General features: G+C 43.8%; 1 protein-coding gene across 3 annotated transcripts in view; it reads right to left on the minus strand.

Annotated features, from left to right (window-relative positions):
- Positions 1–14,999, minus strand: part of ZNF512B (zinc finger protein 512B) — a 96,175-nt gene that overhangs the window by 41,628 nt on the left and 39,548 nt on the right. For all 3 annotated transcript variants that reach the window (XM_089513563.1, XM_089513565.1, XM_089513566.1), the window contains exons 4-8: positions 14,365–14,508; positions 9,084–9,253; positions 8,714–8,943; positions 6,644–6,715; positions 2,750–2,932 (exon numbers count right to left, since the gene is read on the minus strand). In XM_089513563.1, coding sequence (XP_089369689.1) covers positions 2,750–2,932; positions 6,644–6,715; positions 8,714–8,943; positions 9,084–9,253; positions 14,365–14,508 — 799 coding nt within the window. The remainder of the gene's footprint in view (positions 1–2,749; positions 2,933–6,643; positions 6,716–8,713; positions 8,944–9,083; positions 9,254–14,364; positions 14,509–14,999) is intronic.

Genomic DNA, 14,999 nt, shown 5'->3' on the forward strand with positions numbered 1-14,999 from the left:
GGCATTATTTCCAGAGTTTGGAAAACTTACTTTCTTGGACTGTGGCTCTCAACCTTCCTCTCGCCAACACAGCCACTGAGAGCTGGATTCAAAGAGAGTAAATTTTCCAAGTTCTGGCAATATCTACTATTTGTTTATTCATTTGTCTATTGATTGGTTGATTGTATTTCTACCCTGCTCTTTAGAAATGCTCTCAGAGCGGCTTACAAATTGTGAATTAGATAGGTCTCTGCCCTCAGGCTTACAATCTATAAAGACATGTTTGAAAACCCAAAAGTGATCTGTAGGAGTTTTTTCCACCTTAAACAGTACTGGAGAGCCTTGTAACTGAAAAGGTGACATGCCACACCTGGAGGCTTCCAGAGCTGTATTCATACTGTGTGCATGTGTGTGTTGTGTGCCTTCAAGTTATTTCTGACTTATGGCAACCCTAAGGAGACCCATGGGGTTTTCTTGGCAAGATATGTTCAGAGGAGGTTTGCCACTGCCTTCCCCTGAGGCTGAGAGTGTGTGACTTGCCCAAGGTCACCTGGTGGGGGTTTCATGGCCAAGATGGGAACTGAATCCTGGCTTCCAGAGTCGTAGTCGAACACTCAAACTCCTAGGCAACACTGGCTCTCCGTACTCATACTACACATTTATAATAATTTAATGCCACTTTAAGATGACTCCATTTTATGGAATCCTGGATTTGTAGTTTGGTGATGTATTTGGAAAGCCAGTGTAGTACAGCTGCAGAAGTAGAGTCCAGGGCCTGCTTGAAGTGTAGAGGTCACACTTTCTCTATCACTGGCATAAATCAAATTGACAGAGACCAGAATGGAGGGCAGGAGAGGATGCTGATTCTGTGTGCGCACAGATATACATGCTTTCCTCTGGCCCTCCATTTATCAGCCAGAGGAGTTCCTGGAGGAATTGGAGGATAGTCCTTCAAAAATAGAACTGCCTGCGTAATTGCTAAATTGAGCAATGAATCAGCTATATGCAAAACTGTGAACTGCAAAAATGCAATTTAGAGTGATATATTGTAGAAGGGAGGGAGGGAGAGTAGTGTAGCAGGATTTGAGTGTTAGACTAGCAGTGCATCTACACTGTAGAAATAATGCAGTTTGGCAAGTGCTTTTGGTCTATCCTATAGCAATAGCAATAGCAGCTACATTTCTATACCGCTTCATACTGAACTGAGCAATCTCTAAGCAGTTTACAACATGTAAGCTAATTGCCTCAAACAAGCTGGGTTTTCATTTTAGCGACCTCAGAAGGATGTGGTATCCTAGGATTTGTTGCTTTACAAAGCAGCTATTTTTGAAGACATCCAGAGAAAGAGACCTCACCACATCTGTAGGGACCTGTCTGCATGGACCAAAAGGACTGTTTCCCCTTCCTGTTCTGGAGGTGTCTTGTTCAGATGATGCATGCCCCAAACTCCAGTTCTAGTGTGAACAGTTAGTGGCATCTCCAGCCTTGGTGTCACTGGGTGTAGGAAGGGGCAGTTGGGGAAGTGGCCAGGCAAGAGAGGGAAGGTTCATACCTCCTTTGCCTCTGCACAGGTTCCTCCTCAGAAGGAAACCACACATAGCCAAAGCCAGGAGGGATGTGCTTGTCCCTTCTCCTTTGTCCATGCATGCCTTTCTAGTAAGGAGGGAGCTGGGCAGAGGTGAAGCCAGGAGGGCCAGGCCTGAGACCCTTTTCCTTCCCCTCCTCATGGTTTTCTCCTCAAAGAGTGAACCACCACAGTGAAGAAGGGGCAGGCACTGGCAGCAGCATCACACTCCCCACAGCAGAAAGAGGGCCCCACTGGGAATCACCTCACTTCTGGGTTGTCACCCAGTACAGTCCGCACTCCTTGCACTCTCTAGTGACACCACTACAAGCAGTCTGGACTACCTCCAGACCACTTCAGCACCAGAACCAGAGTACAGCACACACAACATGTATAAACTACTCTTATGCCTGATCTTCCAAGAAGATCCAGCACCTTCTGTTCCAGAACTGTGGAAGGTGTCTGCGCAAGCCTTCCAATGATCTGCCACTGTTACCAGTCACCAGCTCTGAGGTCAGAACGAGGAGCCCAGTATGTAAACATTGCTGGACACCTCATTCTGACCTCAGAAGTGGGTGACTTATGGTGGCAGCAGATGCACCAGATGGCTAAGTGGGATGCCCATGCATACAGCCACTGTGGCAAGGGATCAGAGGTACAGGTAACAGGGCAGATAGGGACAGCTGTGGGGCAAGGATGCTCTAGGCAGCCCCAGGAATCCCCTGGCCTGCAAACAGGACCTAAGTCATAGGTTCCATTGTCAACCACTCTTACTCTCAAGAAGTTCCTTCTAATGTCCAATCGAAATCTACCCTTCTGTAACTTAAAACCATTAGACAATGGGTGCAGGTTTATTCTGTGCTTCACCAGAAGGGTGAAGCACAGAATAATGCAATTTGACACCACTTTAATTAATATGGCTTAATGCTATGGAATTCTGTGATCTGTCATTTATTGCGGCACCAGAGCTCTCTGACAGACAAGGCTAAATGTCTCAACCAAACTACAGTCCTCAGAATGCCATAGCTCTGAGCCATGGTAGTTAAAAGCAGTGTCAAACTGGATGGTTTCTGCAGTACGCATGCAGCCTATGATAGCCCTTTCGGAGGGGTCAGGAAGAGATGCCATGATGGGAAGACTATAACATTGCAAAGAGGCTATTGTAGGAAGAAATAAGAGAAAGGGGCCTTCAGCACAATAGACAACCTGCTACTGGAGTTGCTGCCGTTGTTGCCAGGCCAACTGGTGCTGTCTCCTTCTTCATACTAGATCCCAGCAGTTTCTTCTTCTGCTCTTCATTATTGTTGTTGTTGCCACTGCTGCTGGTTAAGGTTGCCTCCAGTTTCTTGGCTCGGTGGGCTTTTGCCTTGTCCTCTGCTTTCGCTAGCCCTGCCAAAGAATGGGAGTGACGGAGACATGTGGGGAAATTGGGACCTCATTCCCAGTTGTTCATCCCTAGTTTTAGGCATTGTTAACTAAGGTATGCTTGATTGCCTATAACTGTTTGTAGCAAATTGCTTCTGACCAAAGGCTATTAAACCTGGCTTTCATAATCAAGTGCTAATACCTTCCACTAATTTCCCCCTGAAAAATAACAAGCTAAAGGTAATTTTGCACAACTGAGGGCTAAAGCTGACAAACTTCACACCCAACTTTAAAGAACTTGGCTCACAAAAACAGGGACATCTATTGATTAAGAAAGACAGGACCACAGCTATTCAAATGTGACTTATGTGCACACTTTGGTTTAAAGAGCAATAACAACACACAATTTATTAAGAGAACCATTAACCCTCACCATAGCAATTCTGAAATGATCCCGTTTTTTTAAATTGAGAATTAGCATTTAAAAAAAAATTGTATAAAGGCACCAGCTGTGTTCAATTCAGAATGTAAATATGTTACTCTTCTAGACGACAGTTCCCAGAAAACCCCCTGTTGTCATGCCAGCTAGGAGATTTTTGGGAGTTGTAGTTCAAAAACCAACTCTCTTCCTGTACTGCATGGGAGGGGCACAATTATTTCCCCCTACAAACCCGTCACTCATGGCGGTACACCAGCACACCACACTGGAAATAATGTCATGTCACTTCTGGTAACCATTTAGCCAATTCATTGAGTCTTTGAACAGGGTTGGAAAATTGTAAGCTGTTCTGGGGTGGTTTGGTGCAGTTTTCAGCGAATCAAGCTAAAATTGTACTAGATTTTTTTATAGATAAACTCAGGGTGTTGAAGCAACTGCTAGAGGCTTTCAGGGCCCACAAAGCAGAGTTCGGGGACCAGATGCAGCTCTTAAGTTTTTACTTTCCACACACCTGCACTATCAAGTGTGACGGCAGAGTTTGCAACAGCAGCTCCGACACAGATCTCTGACCCACTAATGCCTGCAAACTCCAGCTGTCAGTTCCTATCAGAAACAGCTGTCAGACAGAAGTAATACAGGGAGCCTGTGAAGGGCCAGAAGAGTGGAAAAGCTACAGAAAGGCGAAGAGGTAAAGGCATAAGCTTTGGCATTTGCTCACACTCACATGTTCTCTAGCCACAAATATCGGTTATCTTGGCCTCACCCATTCTTCTTTTCTTTCTGTGGCTTTGCCATCATAGCCTCTTGCCATTCCCCCCGCCTTTATTGTTCCCATCAGTGTCAACATTTAGACTGTAGATTCCTTGGAGAAGAAGGCTGTCTTTATTGCTTAGGCTAGTCTGTGAAGTGCAATGAATACTGACATCCTTGGAACAGTCTAAATGTAAGGAAGCAGTGTTTGATGTTGGTAATAGACTGGATGAATTCACTGAGGCTTAAGCCAGAAAAGACAGATACCAACTGGAAAATAAACTCAATCAAGGACGTCATGATCCTGAGAATGTAGGACTTGGGTAGGGCTGTTGATGATAGAGTGATCTGGAGGTCTCTCATTCACAGGTCTCCCTAAGTCAAAGACTCCTTGATGGCACTTAATAAATTATGTCACTTCTTAGTCTTCTTTTCTCTGAGCTACACATATCCAACTCCCTAGGTTGTTCCTTATGAGGCTTGGTTTCCAGATGGCTCACTCTTCTCTGCACTCTTTCCAGCTTGTTAATGTCCTTGAACTTTAGCGGCCAGAAATGGGCACAGTATTACAGATGAGGTCTGACCCAATCAGAACCCTATTATACGTTTGTCAGTGACTGAGAGTGCACTTCCACAGCTGTGGCTTGATGTGCACCAACCAGACTCATTCTCTCATTCCTGGAGAAGTCGGACTTTGGCTTTAGGGACAGATGGCTCCACTGCATCCTGTCTTAACACAGGACTGCCTCTACAAAGTGTTCAGAAAATTCAGTGTTAAGTGGTACAGAATTATCTTCAGCTGTTGACTATGGCCAGTTTTGGGGTGCATGTCAGTCTCCTGTTAGAACAGCTTCACTGGCTACTGTCTATAGCCAGGTGAAGGGTGTTTTTTTAGACAGTTAAGCTTCATGAATTGAGTCTGTCAATGGAATGAATGAATGAACAAATAAACAAACGAATGCAGATGTTGATTTAATGGCACGATGCTGGATGGACTCCAGCATGGAAGCTCAGGGATCCACCCCAAACAAGCAATTAAACCAACTATATATAGTATTCTTACAAAAGCTGGCAGTGTCAGCAATTGAGCAACAAAAGGCTATGATAGGCCCTGTCTGCACGGGCAAAATAAAAGGGTCTCCCCCACCCCTATCCTTTCAGGAGGGAGAGAGGATGACACGCAGTCCAAACCCTGATTCTGGTGAAAACAGGCCAGACGACAGCCAATCTGTCCAGCACTAAAACCAGGATATATCGCTCTTAAATGTATTAAAAGACCTCCCTGTTTGCTCTGAATCTTCACAGAAGATCTGGAGTGCTCCATTCCAGAATGGGGCAGCTGTTCACATACACATCCCTTTGTGCTGCCTGGCACTGATGCTGCGTGTCACTCTTTCTGAGGTCAGAATGAGGGGCTCACTCATGCGATTGAGGCTGGGTACCTCATTCTGACGTCAGAAGCAAGTGACCCATGGTGGCAGTGCTGGGCAGCATAGTGGGACACACGTACAAACAACCACTTGGCACCAGAACAGAAAGCCAAGATAATGGGGGAAATTCAAGGCTGCTCCAGAGCCAGGATAATCCAGGTTGCCCACAAAGTATCCTGGCCAGTGCAAATAACACCACAGTCATACAACTCACCAATAAAGAGCAGTGATTATTTCCAAACTATTCACATCACACTCATTCTGTATATCATATTCTAGCTATTATAGTATTTGCAGGACATGTCAGGATGTTTTGGAACATGGCTCAGAATGTTTTGTGAATGTGAAACTATTTTTTTCTTCAACATGGCTCTATCTCATTTAGCCCTTATGGACACTTTTTGACTTCCTCTACACATGAAATTCAAAAAGCTAGTGTTAAAATATAACACAATTTCAGATCAGGCTACTTGAAAACATCATATTCCAATTATCTTAACTGCTTTTTTATCTTTTTAAGTGCATATTTAAATTGCTTTAATACTGCAAACAGTTTACACCCATTTTATTTTTCACTTCTAGTATGGTTTTAGCTTTATTATTCTCATTTTAAATTTTAAGCTGTCTTCAGTGACAATTATGAGAAAAAGGCTGGAGGATGAGGGTGAGGACGACGACAATCATCATTATCAATTCTGCCTATGTTCTAAGATCCTGGAAGAGGTCCCTCTCACTGTTTGCCACCATCACAAAGACATTTCACAGGAATACAAGACAGGGACTTTTTTGTGCTACTCCTAAGCTCAGAACCCCCTGCCAAAGGTCCCCCATTCTGGCAATTCTGGAGTTTCTTAAAGGCAAATGAGGAATGGCAGACAAGTAGATGTGAAAGACCTTTGCCCACCACTGCTGAGGATCTCTTAATATGTATTTGGGGTGGTTAACAGTGAGATCCAATAGGCAATCCCTGTGCCCAACTTGAACCAAATGTGCTGACTAGAATATTTCCCAGAATCCTTTGTAAGACATAAAGGGCTCTGTGGTATAAATGCTGGTGCAGAAGGCATTCTCCTCACACTAGAGAATCCACAAGCTGGGAAGACATTCTTACTTTACCTTTCAATCCAAATGTTCCTGAGATGGATGGCTGTTCCCCAGTAAATTTCTTAGGAGTTTTCTGTTTCCTTCCTAACTCAAAAAGGAGAAAACAGAAATAAAAGTTTGGTCAAACACCTGCATGCATTAGCCACACAAAGCTAACTAATCCAGTTAACCCAAATTTATAAACTGGAATCTGGGTTTACCTAATTGATTCTGCAACTCCTTGTCCTGAAAGAAGAGGAGCAAATAACGGCTGCACTTATGTTTTACTTTGAGACACAGAGGTCTGCATCCTGTTGGCAGCATATGGAGGCATAATGGGGGACTACAGCTGCATGTGCACTTTTTGGACCTTATAGAAATAGGTAGTGGAGATCTGCTTGTAGGATCCAGCCCTGTGTACAACAGTAGTCAGGGGGCTGCACCTCCATCTCCCTGGCCAATGATCATCCACAGGGGTGCAACCTGACTTTTTCCAGTTGTTCCTGACCATAAAGGAGACATGTGTAGCCTTATGTTGAGGGCAGAGCCTTCTAGAAGCATAGAGCTAGAAAAGATCTCAAGGGCCATCCAGTCCACCCCTGCCTGTTGGGCCTCTGCATGTTTCATCAATCCTTCCCTTATTCTGCAACTCTGCAGTACCTCTTCTGTGATTGCTGAATGACTAGTGTGGTTGACGTGCAGCAGAAAGTTGAAGAAAGTTGCACAATGAACCTCTGCATTAGGACTGGGAAGAATATTCACCAGTATTCATTTTCTGGCTAGAAAAAAGTTACTCAAGACACCAGAGAAACGCTTTCAGGAAGAAGTAACATAGCAGGACAATTTTCTGTGCAGCTTTCTGCTAGTATCTGCACACTGGGATTTGCATATCCCAAAATATACTGAGAAATTATTACAGTCAGCTCTTTGTTTCCATGGGGGTTCTGTTCCAGATCCCATCTACGGGTGGTAAATTCTGCAGGACCTCAAGTCCCGTTATCCTCAATGGTGGTGTGATGTCTGCATGACCATGTTGACACAGCACAGTTATGTGCCGCCACTGAGGAGAACAGGGTGAAGCCATCTACAGAACCTCTGACCTGTGGATGGCAAGCCTACGGAAAGGAAGAGCCAACAATATTTCCAGAAATACGCGTAGTTTTTCTGTAAAAAACAACACAAAAACACCACATTTTTGCACAGTCAACTTTCCCATATGGAAACTGTTTGCAGAAAATACACAATGATAGTGCCAGTGGCACTATAGTCTTTGGTGTCATCTGGTGCAGTGATCTCCCGGCCGCCTACTGCCTCTCCAGACCGCTGCTTTGAGGGTGGTCCCGGGGCCTCCAGATGTCCATTTGGGATCTGGCTCAGGGGAACAACCATTCCAGATCTCAAAGGCACCCCCCAGAAGTACCCACTGCTACGGGGGGGGGGGGGGAGGGTGCTGTGCTGTTTTGGGTATTGCACAGCTGCTGGCTGCAGCCATACCAGTCCCACTGGAGGTGCCACCCCACTGAGTGTACACCCCCTTCTGGGATGTCAGCCGCTGCAGTTAGCACCCATCATACTCCCCTAGGGACAATTTGACACCACTTAACTGCCATGGCTTCATCCTACACAATCCTGTAGTTTTGTGATGACCTCTTTGTCAGAGAAGGCTAAAGACTTTATTAAAGTGCAAATCCCAGAATTCCATAGGACAGAGCTACAGCACTGAAAGTGGTGCTAAACTGCATTATTTCTACAGGGTAGATGTATCCTGACATCCCTATTCTGTATTGATCACTACTCTGTATTGGCATCTTTCAAATCAGGAGACATCCAGACAGTGAACTCATGCAGAAACCAAAACAGTGACCTTTTTAAATAGTGCTTAAATCTTCACAAATTTGAAAGTGAACTATTTTCTAGATTTTTGGGAACTGTAACTCCCAGAATCATATAGCTACCCTGGCCTTTGGGAGCTGTACTTCCCCCCAAAGAAGCCTGCCGAATCTCTTGCCACCTCTGCTTCTGATTTGTAGAAACACAGAGGGACAACAGGGGGAATCTACACCTGACCTATTCCAAGTTGGGGAGACGCAGCTCTGGTCTTACTGTGCTTCATCCTTTCGGGGTCTTCCTCCTGCTCGACAGTGTGCCTGTTTGCCTGTTGCTTGGAGCCTCGGCCCCCTGACGGCTGAGCCAAAGGCATTGCTGCTACCCCACCGGCCACAGTCTGGAATTCTTTGACAGCTACACACTCGCCATTCTCAGGGCGTTGCAGGGCTTTTTCCATCTTTGCCTGTTTGGGATGGATGGTGGAGGAAGCTGAACCCTCGGCAGCTCTAGGGCAAAGCACAGAGGGCTGATTGAAAGAAGAGTTTAAGACACGGGGGACTTTCCTTGCATCTCACCATTTGTTTCCACCCCAAATCCAAAGGGAAGCACTACCTTCTTCACTACCTCCAGAGCAACCGTCCCATACCTTTTCTTGCCTTTGTTGGCTTTGGGGACTTTGTTTTCCACTGGTGGGGCCACAGCTTGCAGTGACCTGTTCAGATGGTTCCATAGGTGGTGCTTTTCCAGTTGGGTTTTGGAAGTGAAGGCGGCTTCACAGTATGGGCAAGGGAAGGTCCGTTTCTCCACCACAGTGCTCTGCAAAAAAGCAGAAAGAAGGAGTAGGAAGTAGAAGCAGGGGAAAGGGAAAAGAAACATTTTTGGGCTTCTAGCCAGAGCTGGGAAACATGACCAGCCTTTAGCACATGAATGGATGAAGGGTGGCCCATAGGCCACATGCTACCCTTGGGGACAAGTCTACAGTTGCCAGAATGAAAACTGAAGATGATTTCTATCCCTTTAAGGTAGTGATTCCCAAACTCTGGACCTCCAGATGCTCTGGACTTCAGTTCTCAGACTATTGGCTAAGATGGCTGTCACTTCTAGGAGAACATCTGGAGGGCCAGAGTTTGGGAATCACTACTTTAAGGGCTGTGTAAAAGAGGGTGATGTAGTGATTCAAGCTGATAATACTGAGTAAAGTGGCATGCAGTAGGTAAAGGGGGATTTTGTACTACAGGTGGGTTGACTCCATCAAGGAAATCACAGCTACTACTCTGAGTTTGCAAGGCCTGATCAAGGCAGTATTTGACTGGACTCATGGAGGTCTCTCATTCATAGGGTCACCATTCCCAAAGCCAACTTGATGACTAGCAACAACAGTACAACTTGGAAAAAGGTAATGATTAGAAGCTTATTGGATTAAAAATGACATGAAGTCAGGAGAAGTAGCTAAGACTGGACAAGACAGAATAAACATTCAAAACAATCTCTAGCAGTCTGGTCCACAAAGTTGAAATTCAAAAGAGAGAAGTCTTGAGTTTAGGTATAAAACAAACAAACAAACAAACAAACAAACAAACAAACAAAACAAACAAAAAAACTAAGAAAAAGTCCTCCATTTAAGGGCAAATATATGAGCAAATAAAAACATTTTTTTTTCAATTACAGGATGGTGGAGACCCAGTTAGTCAGAAATGCATCCAAAAGGATCTTTGGTTGACTATAAGCTGAACATTAGCCAACAGTTCTAACATTAGCAACTACAATTTGGAGTCGGGGGGAGGGGGGATAATCTAATGCAAAAGTAAGCTACGTTAATAGATCGTGTGCAAATATCATGGAAATAAGAGGTCAGCTCTCTTCTGTGCTGGTCAGACCACAACTGGAATGTCATGTCAATAAAAACTAACCAAAGAAATATGAATGTGCTGTGAAAACAACGACAACACAGAGATGCATTCCCAGTACTATCCAGAAGTTATTGCAGGACTTCAACAGTTGCAAAAAAACAAACCAAACCAAACCAAAAAAACAGACTATGAACGAAAGAGGATCAAGTCAGACTCAGAGGTATGGTGTTTCAATGATGCATGCGTCCTAAGAGTTTGGAAGCTGCACCAAAGCTGCACTCCAGTCCTTAGGACTGGAGTGTGGCTTTGGTGCGGCTTCTGGACTCTTAGGACGCATGTATCATTTAAACGGCATACCTCCAAAGTGATTCGAAGCAGCTTTATTTTGGCCAGTCTGTATCAGGCCTTGGAAAGGTGTGCAAGAACTGTGGAACCACAACCGAGAAGACTCTGCTCCAAGCTTTCCATCTTTCTTTCATGTGGTGCATCAACACTGTACAAATAATGCAGTTTGACACCACATTAAAGTGCTGTAGCTCCTTTCTATAAGAATCTTGGGATTTGTAGCTTTACAAGATCTTTAGCCTTCTCTGCTAAAGAGTGCTGGTGCCTCATACAACTACAAATCCCAGGATTCTGTAGGATGGCACCATGGCAGTTAAAGTGGTGTCAAACTGCATTATTTCAACATTGTAGATGCACCCATGAACTGATGATACCTGGAGCAACTGCAGCAGATTCACAGACCTTTTTTTTCTGTCCTTGGAACTGGCTGGAGATCCCATGCACAAACCCCAGAATTGGCCATAAGGTGTTTTTTTTAAAATGACAAACAGTGCACAGGGAATAGGGATGTTGATGTTGCAACCTACTGAAAAGGTGAATTGTCACTTATAGATGCTTCTAGGCCAAAAAGTGGTCTGGAGAGTTGTTGCTGCTGCTGCTGCTGCTATATTTATTTATATCCTGCCCCTTTCTCAAAACTGGAACTCAGAGGAGCTTACAAGATTAAAAACAGTACAACTCAAAACATAGAAAAATGTTACATTAAAATTGAATAAAATTATTACAATATTAAAACAGATTGCAGAAAAATAAAATATAGTTTAAAAGATAAACGGTGTATAAAATACATTAAAAGAGTTTGGAGGAATCAAGGGCCATAGAAACAGCTTGGAGGGGCTGTATGCAAGGGCCACACTTTGTCTACCCTTAGTGTAGGGCACACATTTACAGAAGAGAACCTGTTCATTAAATTATACTGGAAAGAGCCTAGCTGGGGCTTTAAACTAATTGGAAACCCACAGGCAAAAAACAGACTAATTTGTACGGTCTGTCTTGCTCAGGGGTAGGCAACCCTTTTGAGCCGGGGGCCGGGTTGCTGTCCCTCAGACAACTGGGGGGCCGAAGCCAAAAAATAAATAATCCAATAATTTTTTAAAAATTAAATAAATAAATAAACCGGGACAAATGTAGGACAAAATTTTCAAATGGAGGGCACTTTTAAAATGAAAAATGGAGGACACGCGAAAAAATTTGCTGATTTTTTAAAAAAGTTAAGATAAATGCATGTTTCTGAGGCTTCTATAGACAATTGCCCCACCGTGCCCCTCGCACGAGACACCAAAGGCCCCGGCAGCAATCGGTGGCAGAACCAGGCTGGGGCCGGTCCCAAGGCCTCGCTGGGCCGCATCCGGCCCGCGGGCCGCAGGTTGCCTACCCCTGGTCTTGCTCATCCACCACTGTTGCCAGGTGGGTCCCTAAGCTTCAGTGATAGCAGACATTCCAGCTGTTGTAATTAATATTTCTTTTTTTAATATTAAATCTGAAGCAACTGGAATGTCAGCATAATTAAAAATTATGCAGATTAAAAGCATACAAAACTTTGCTAAAAGTATAACTATAGAAATTATTTAAAAAAGCAATTAAACAATTTATGCAGTTAAAACATTAAAACCATTAAAATGTAGTTAAAGGCTGTTTGTTGTTGTTATTGTCGTTGCATGCCTTCAAGTCATTTCTAACTTATGGCGACTCTATAATTGGATTTTCTGAGGCTGAGAGAGTATGACTCATTTGAAGTCACTCAATGGGTTTCCAGGGCTGAATAGGGAAACCACTACACCACACTGGCTACATAAACCATAAAACAGCACAGCACAGCACATCATTAAAAAGCCCATCCCATTCAGCTTCCCCAAAGCTGGTGGCACAATAATGTTTTCAGTTGCCGACAAATGAAGAACAAGGAGAGAGCCAACTTGGACTCCCAAGGGAGGGAGTTCTAAAGACTGGGAGAAGTCACCAAGAAGGCCCTTTTCTTTGCTCCCACTAAATGAGCTGAGAAAATGGTGAGTCAGAGAAAAGAGCACCCCCAGATGATCTTAAAGCTCTAATGGCTTCATAGAGAGAGATAAAGTCCTTCAAACAGTTTGGATCCTAGACATATAAGGCTTTATAGGTCATAACCAGCACTTTGAATTGTACCTGGAAATGGACCAGCAGCCAATGGAACTGTAGCAACAAGGGAACTTCCTTGTGTTTCTGTAGCCAACCCAAGTTAGCAATCTGGCTGCAGCTCTTTGGACCAATTGAAGATTTTGAGTACTTTGTGATGGCATGTAGAGCACATTATAGAAATCCAAATGGGATTACAATAATCTAAACATGATTATACACTCCTAGAAAGGCAGACTTTGGCAAGATCCTACAGCAGGGCTGCATAGTGTACACCTCTGTGTGTGGAGTTATGCTATCACTGTGCTGCACAACTCAGCCCTGTGCACTGCACATTCATACATGTGTGCATAATGTACAACCCCATTTCCATGACTTCAACTGAATGCAAACCTTTCGTATCACAAAAATATAACAACTGCTTCAGTAAGGGAACATATGCACATATAACCTCCAAAAGCCAGCATGGTATAGGGGTTGACTGTTAGACTACGATTCCAGAGGACCAGGATTTGAAACCCACCCCCCCCAGCTAAGGAAACCCAATGGGTGACCTATGGAAGTCACACTCTCTCAGCCTCAGAGGAAGGCAATGCCAAACGTTCATTGGATAAATCTTGCCAACTTGCCAGCAGGAATACTACTGGACTTTGCAGTATCAGATAAATTGACAAATTGGATAAAAGAAAAATTCAAAAATTTCTACAGATCAGGCAGCCTTTCACATATTTTTATTAAGGAAAGAAAAAGAGACTGTGCAGTTTTAGGTTTTAATGTCTGAAAGTTAAGCTGTGAGAGGACAAACCTGATGTAGAAATTTAAGAACTGTACTATAGTCAGTGATGTGTGGGAAGTCGACTGGTGTGGGGGAGAGGTGGGTTGTTAATTGTGTTTGTCTAATGATGTTTTGGGATGTATTTTTTTCTATGTATTCTTCTTTTCTTTGTCTCTTATTGTCTTTGTGGTATTGTCAACTACTATTTGTGGTCTTTTTCTGTTCTTTAATGATTTAATTTATTATATTTAAAAGATAAATCCTGCCAAGAAAACCCCATGACAGGTTTGTGTTAGGGTTGCTATAATGTTGTGAAGACACACAACAGCAAATGTGAGCTAGCTGTGATGCCGATTATTCACTCCCACCACGTACTCCTCCCATCCATTGTATATATCAGTTTACAAGACTTTGATTTTAATTCCTGCATGGATGTTTATGAGAACTAACATGGTGTAATGGTTAGAGTGTTGTAACAGGACTCTGGGAGATCAGGGATCAAATCCCCACTCAGCCATGGAAACTCACCAGGTGACCTTAGGCAAGTCAGACTCTTAGCCTCAGAGTGGCAAACCCCCTCTAAACCAATCTAGCCAAGGAAATACTAGGACAGGGTTGCATTAAGTCAGACCTGACTTGAAGATACACAATAACAATAACAACAAAGACATCAACAGAATTCCTACCAAGGTTTGGCAAGTCCACATCTTTGGGGTCTTGAGTCCACAAAGCTTTATGGCAATAAAATGTGTTAGTATCTAAGTTGTCTGCCACTCCAAGAGGAACATATTTGACATTGATTGTATCACAGTTGTAAATATGGATTAACAAAATGGAATGCAGACCTCTGTCTTCCTTACTCCTTGACATCGCTGATAGTGGTACTTCAGGCCATAGATGCTGGGGAACTCCAACCAACAGCCTGAGTTGGGACATTTCACCCTAGAATGGGCCTTAAATTCATCCTTCCACTGATTCATGAGAGGCAGCTGAGTGAAGAAAGAAAGATGGGTGAATTTTATGCCTTGAAATGTGGGGGCTGCATTTTGCCACCCTGCTTCACACTGATCCGCTCACATAGATCAAGGGAGAGCAGGCATTTTCTTGTGGCACCCTCTATTTTATGAATGCCTGCTATAGTGAGAGGGAGCAGGAGAGATGCCTCTCCAGAATGGTCCTCTGTACATTTCCAGGTTGAACAGCATATGATAGTTTCCATCCGTGGAATAACTAAGTTCAATGTTGCTTTAGCCAAGCCATATTTCATCCTGTCACTGAAGCCTACAGCAATTTGGTTCTTCTCCATGCCATATCAGAGCCATTGGCAATAATCTTTGAGAACTCCTGGAAAACAGAAGAAATCCTAGCAAACTGGAGGAGGGCAAACGTTGTCCCCATCTTCAAAAAGGGAAAAAAAGACGATCCCAACAATTATCGTCCAGTTAGTCTGACATCAATACCAGGAAAGATTCTGGAGCAG

Source organism: Sceloporus occidentalis, unplaced genomic scaffold (assembly GCF_023333645.1).
Source record: "Sceloporus occidentalis isolate IW3139 unplaced genomic scaffold, rSceOcc1.0.p SCAF_3, whole genome shotgun sequence".
Taxonomy (NCBI): domain Eukaryota; kingdom Metazoa; phylum Chordata; class Lepidosauria; order Squamata; family Phrynosomatidae; genus Sceloporus; species Sceloporus occidentalis.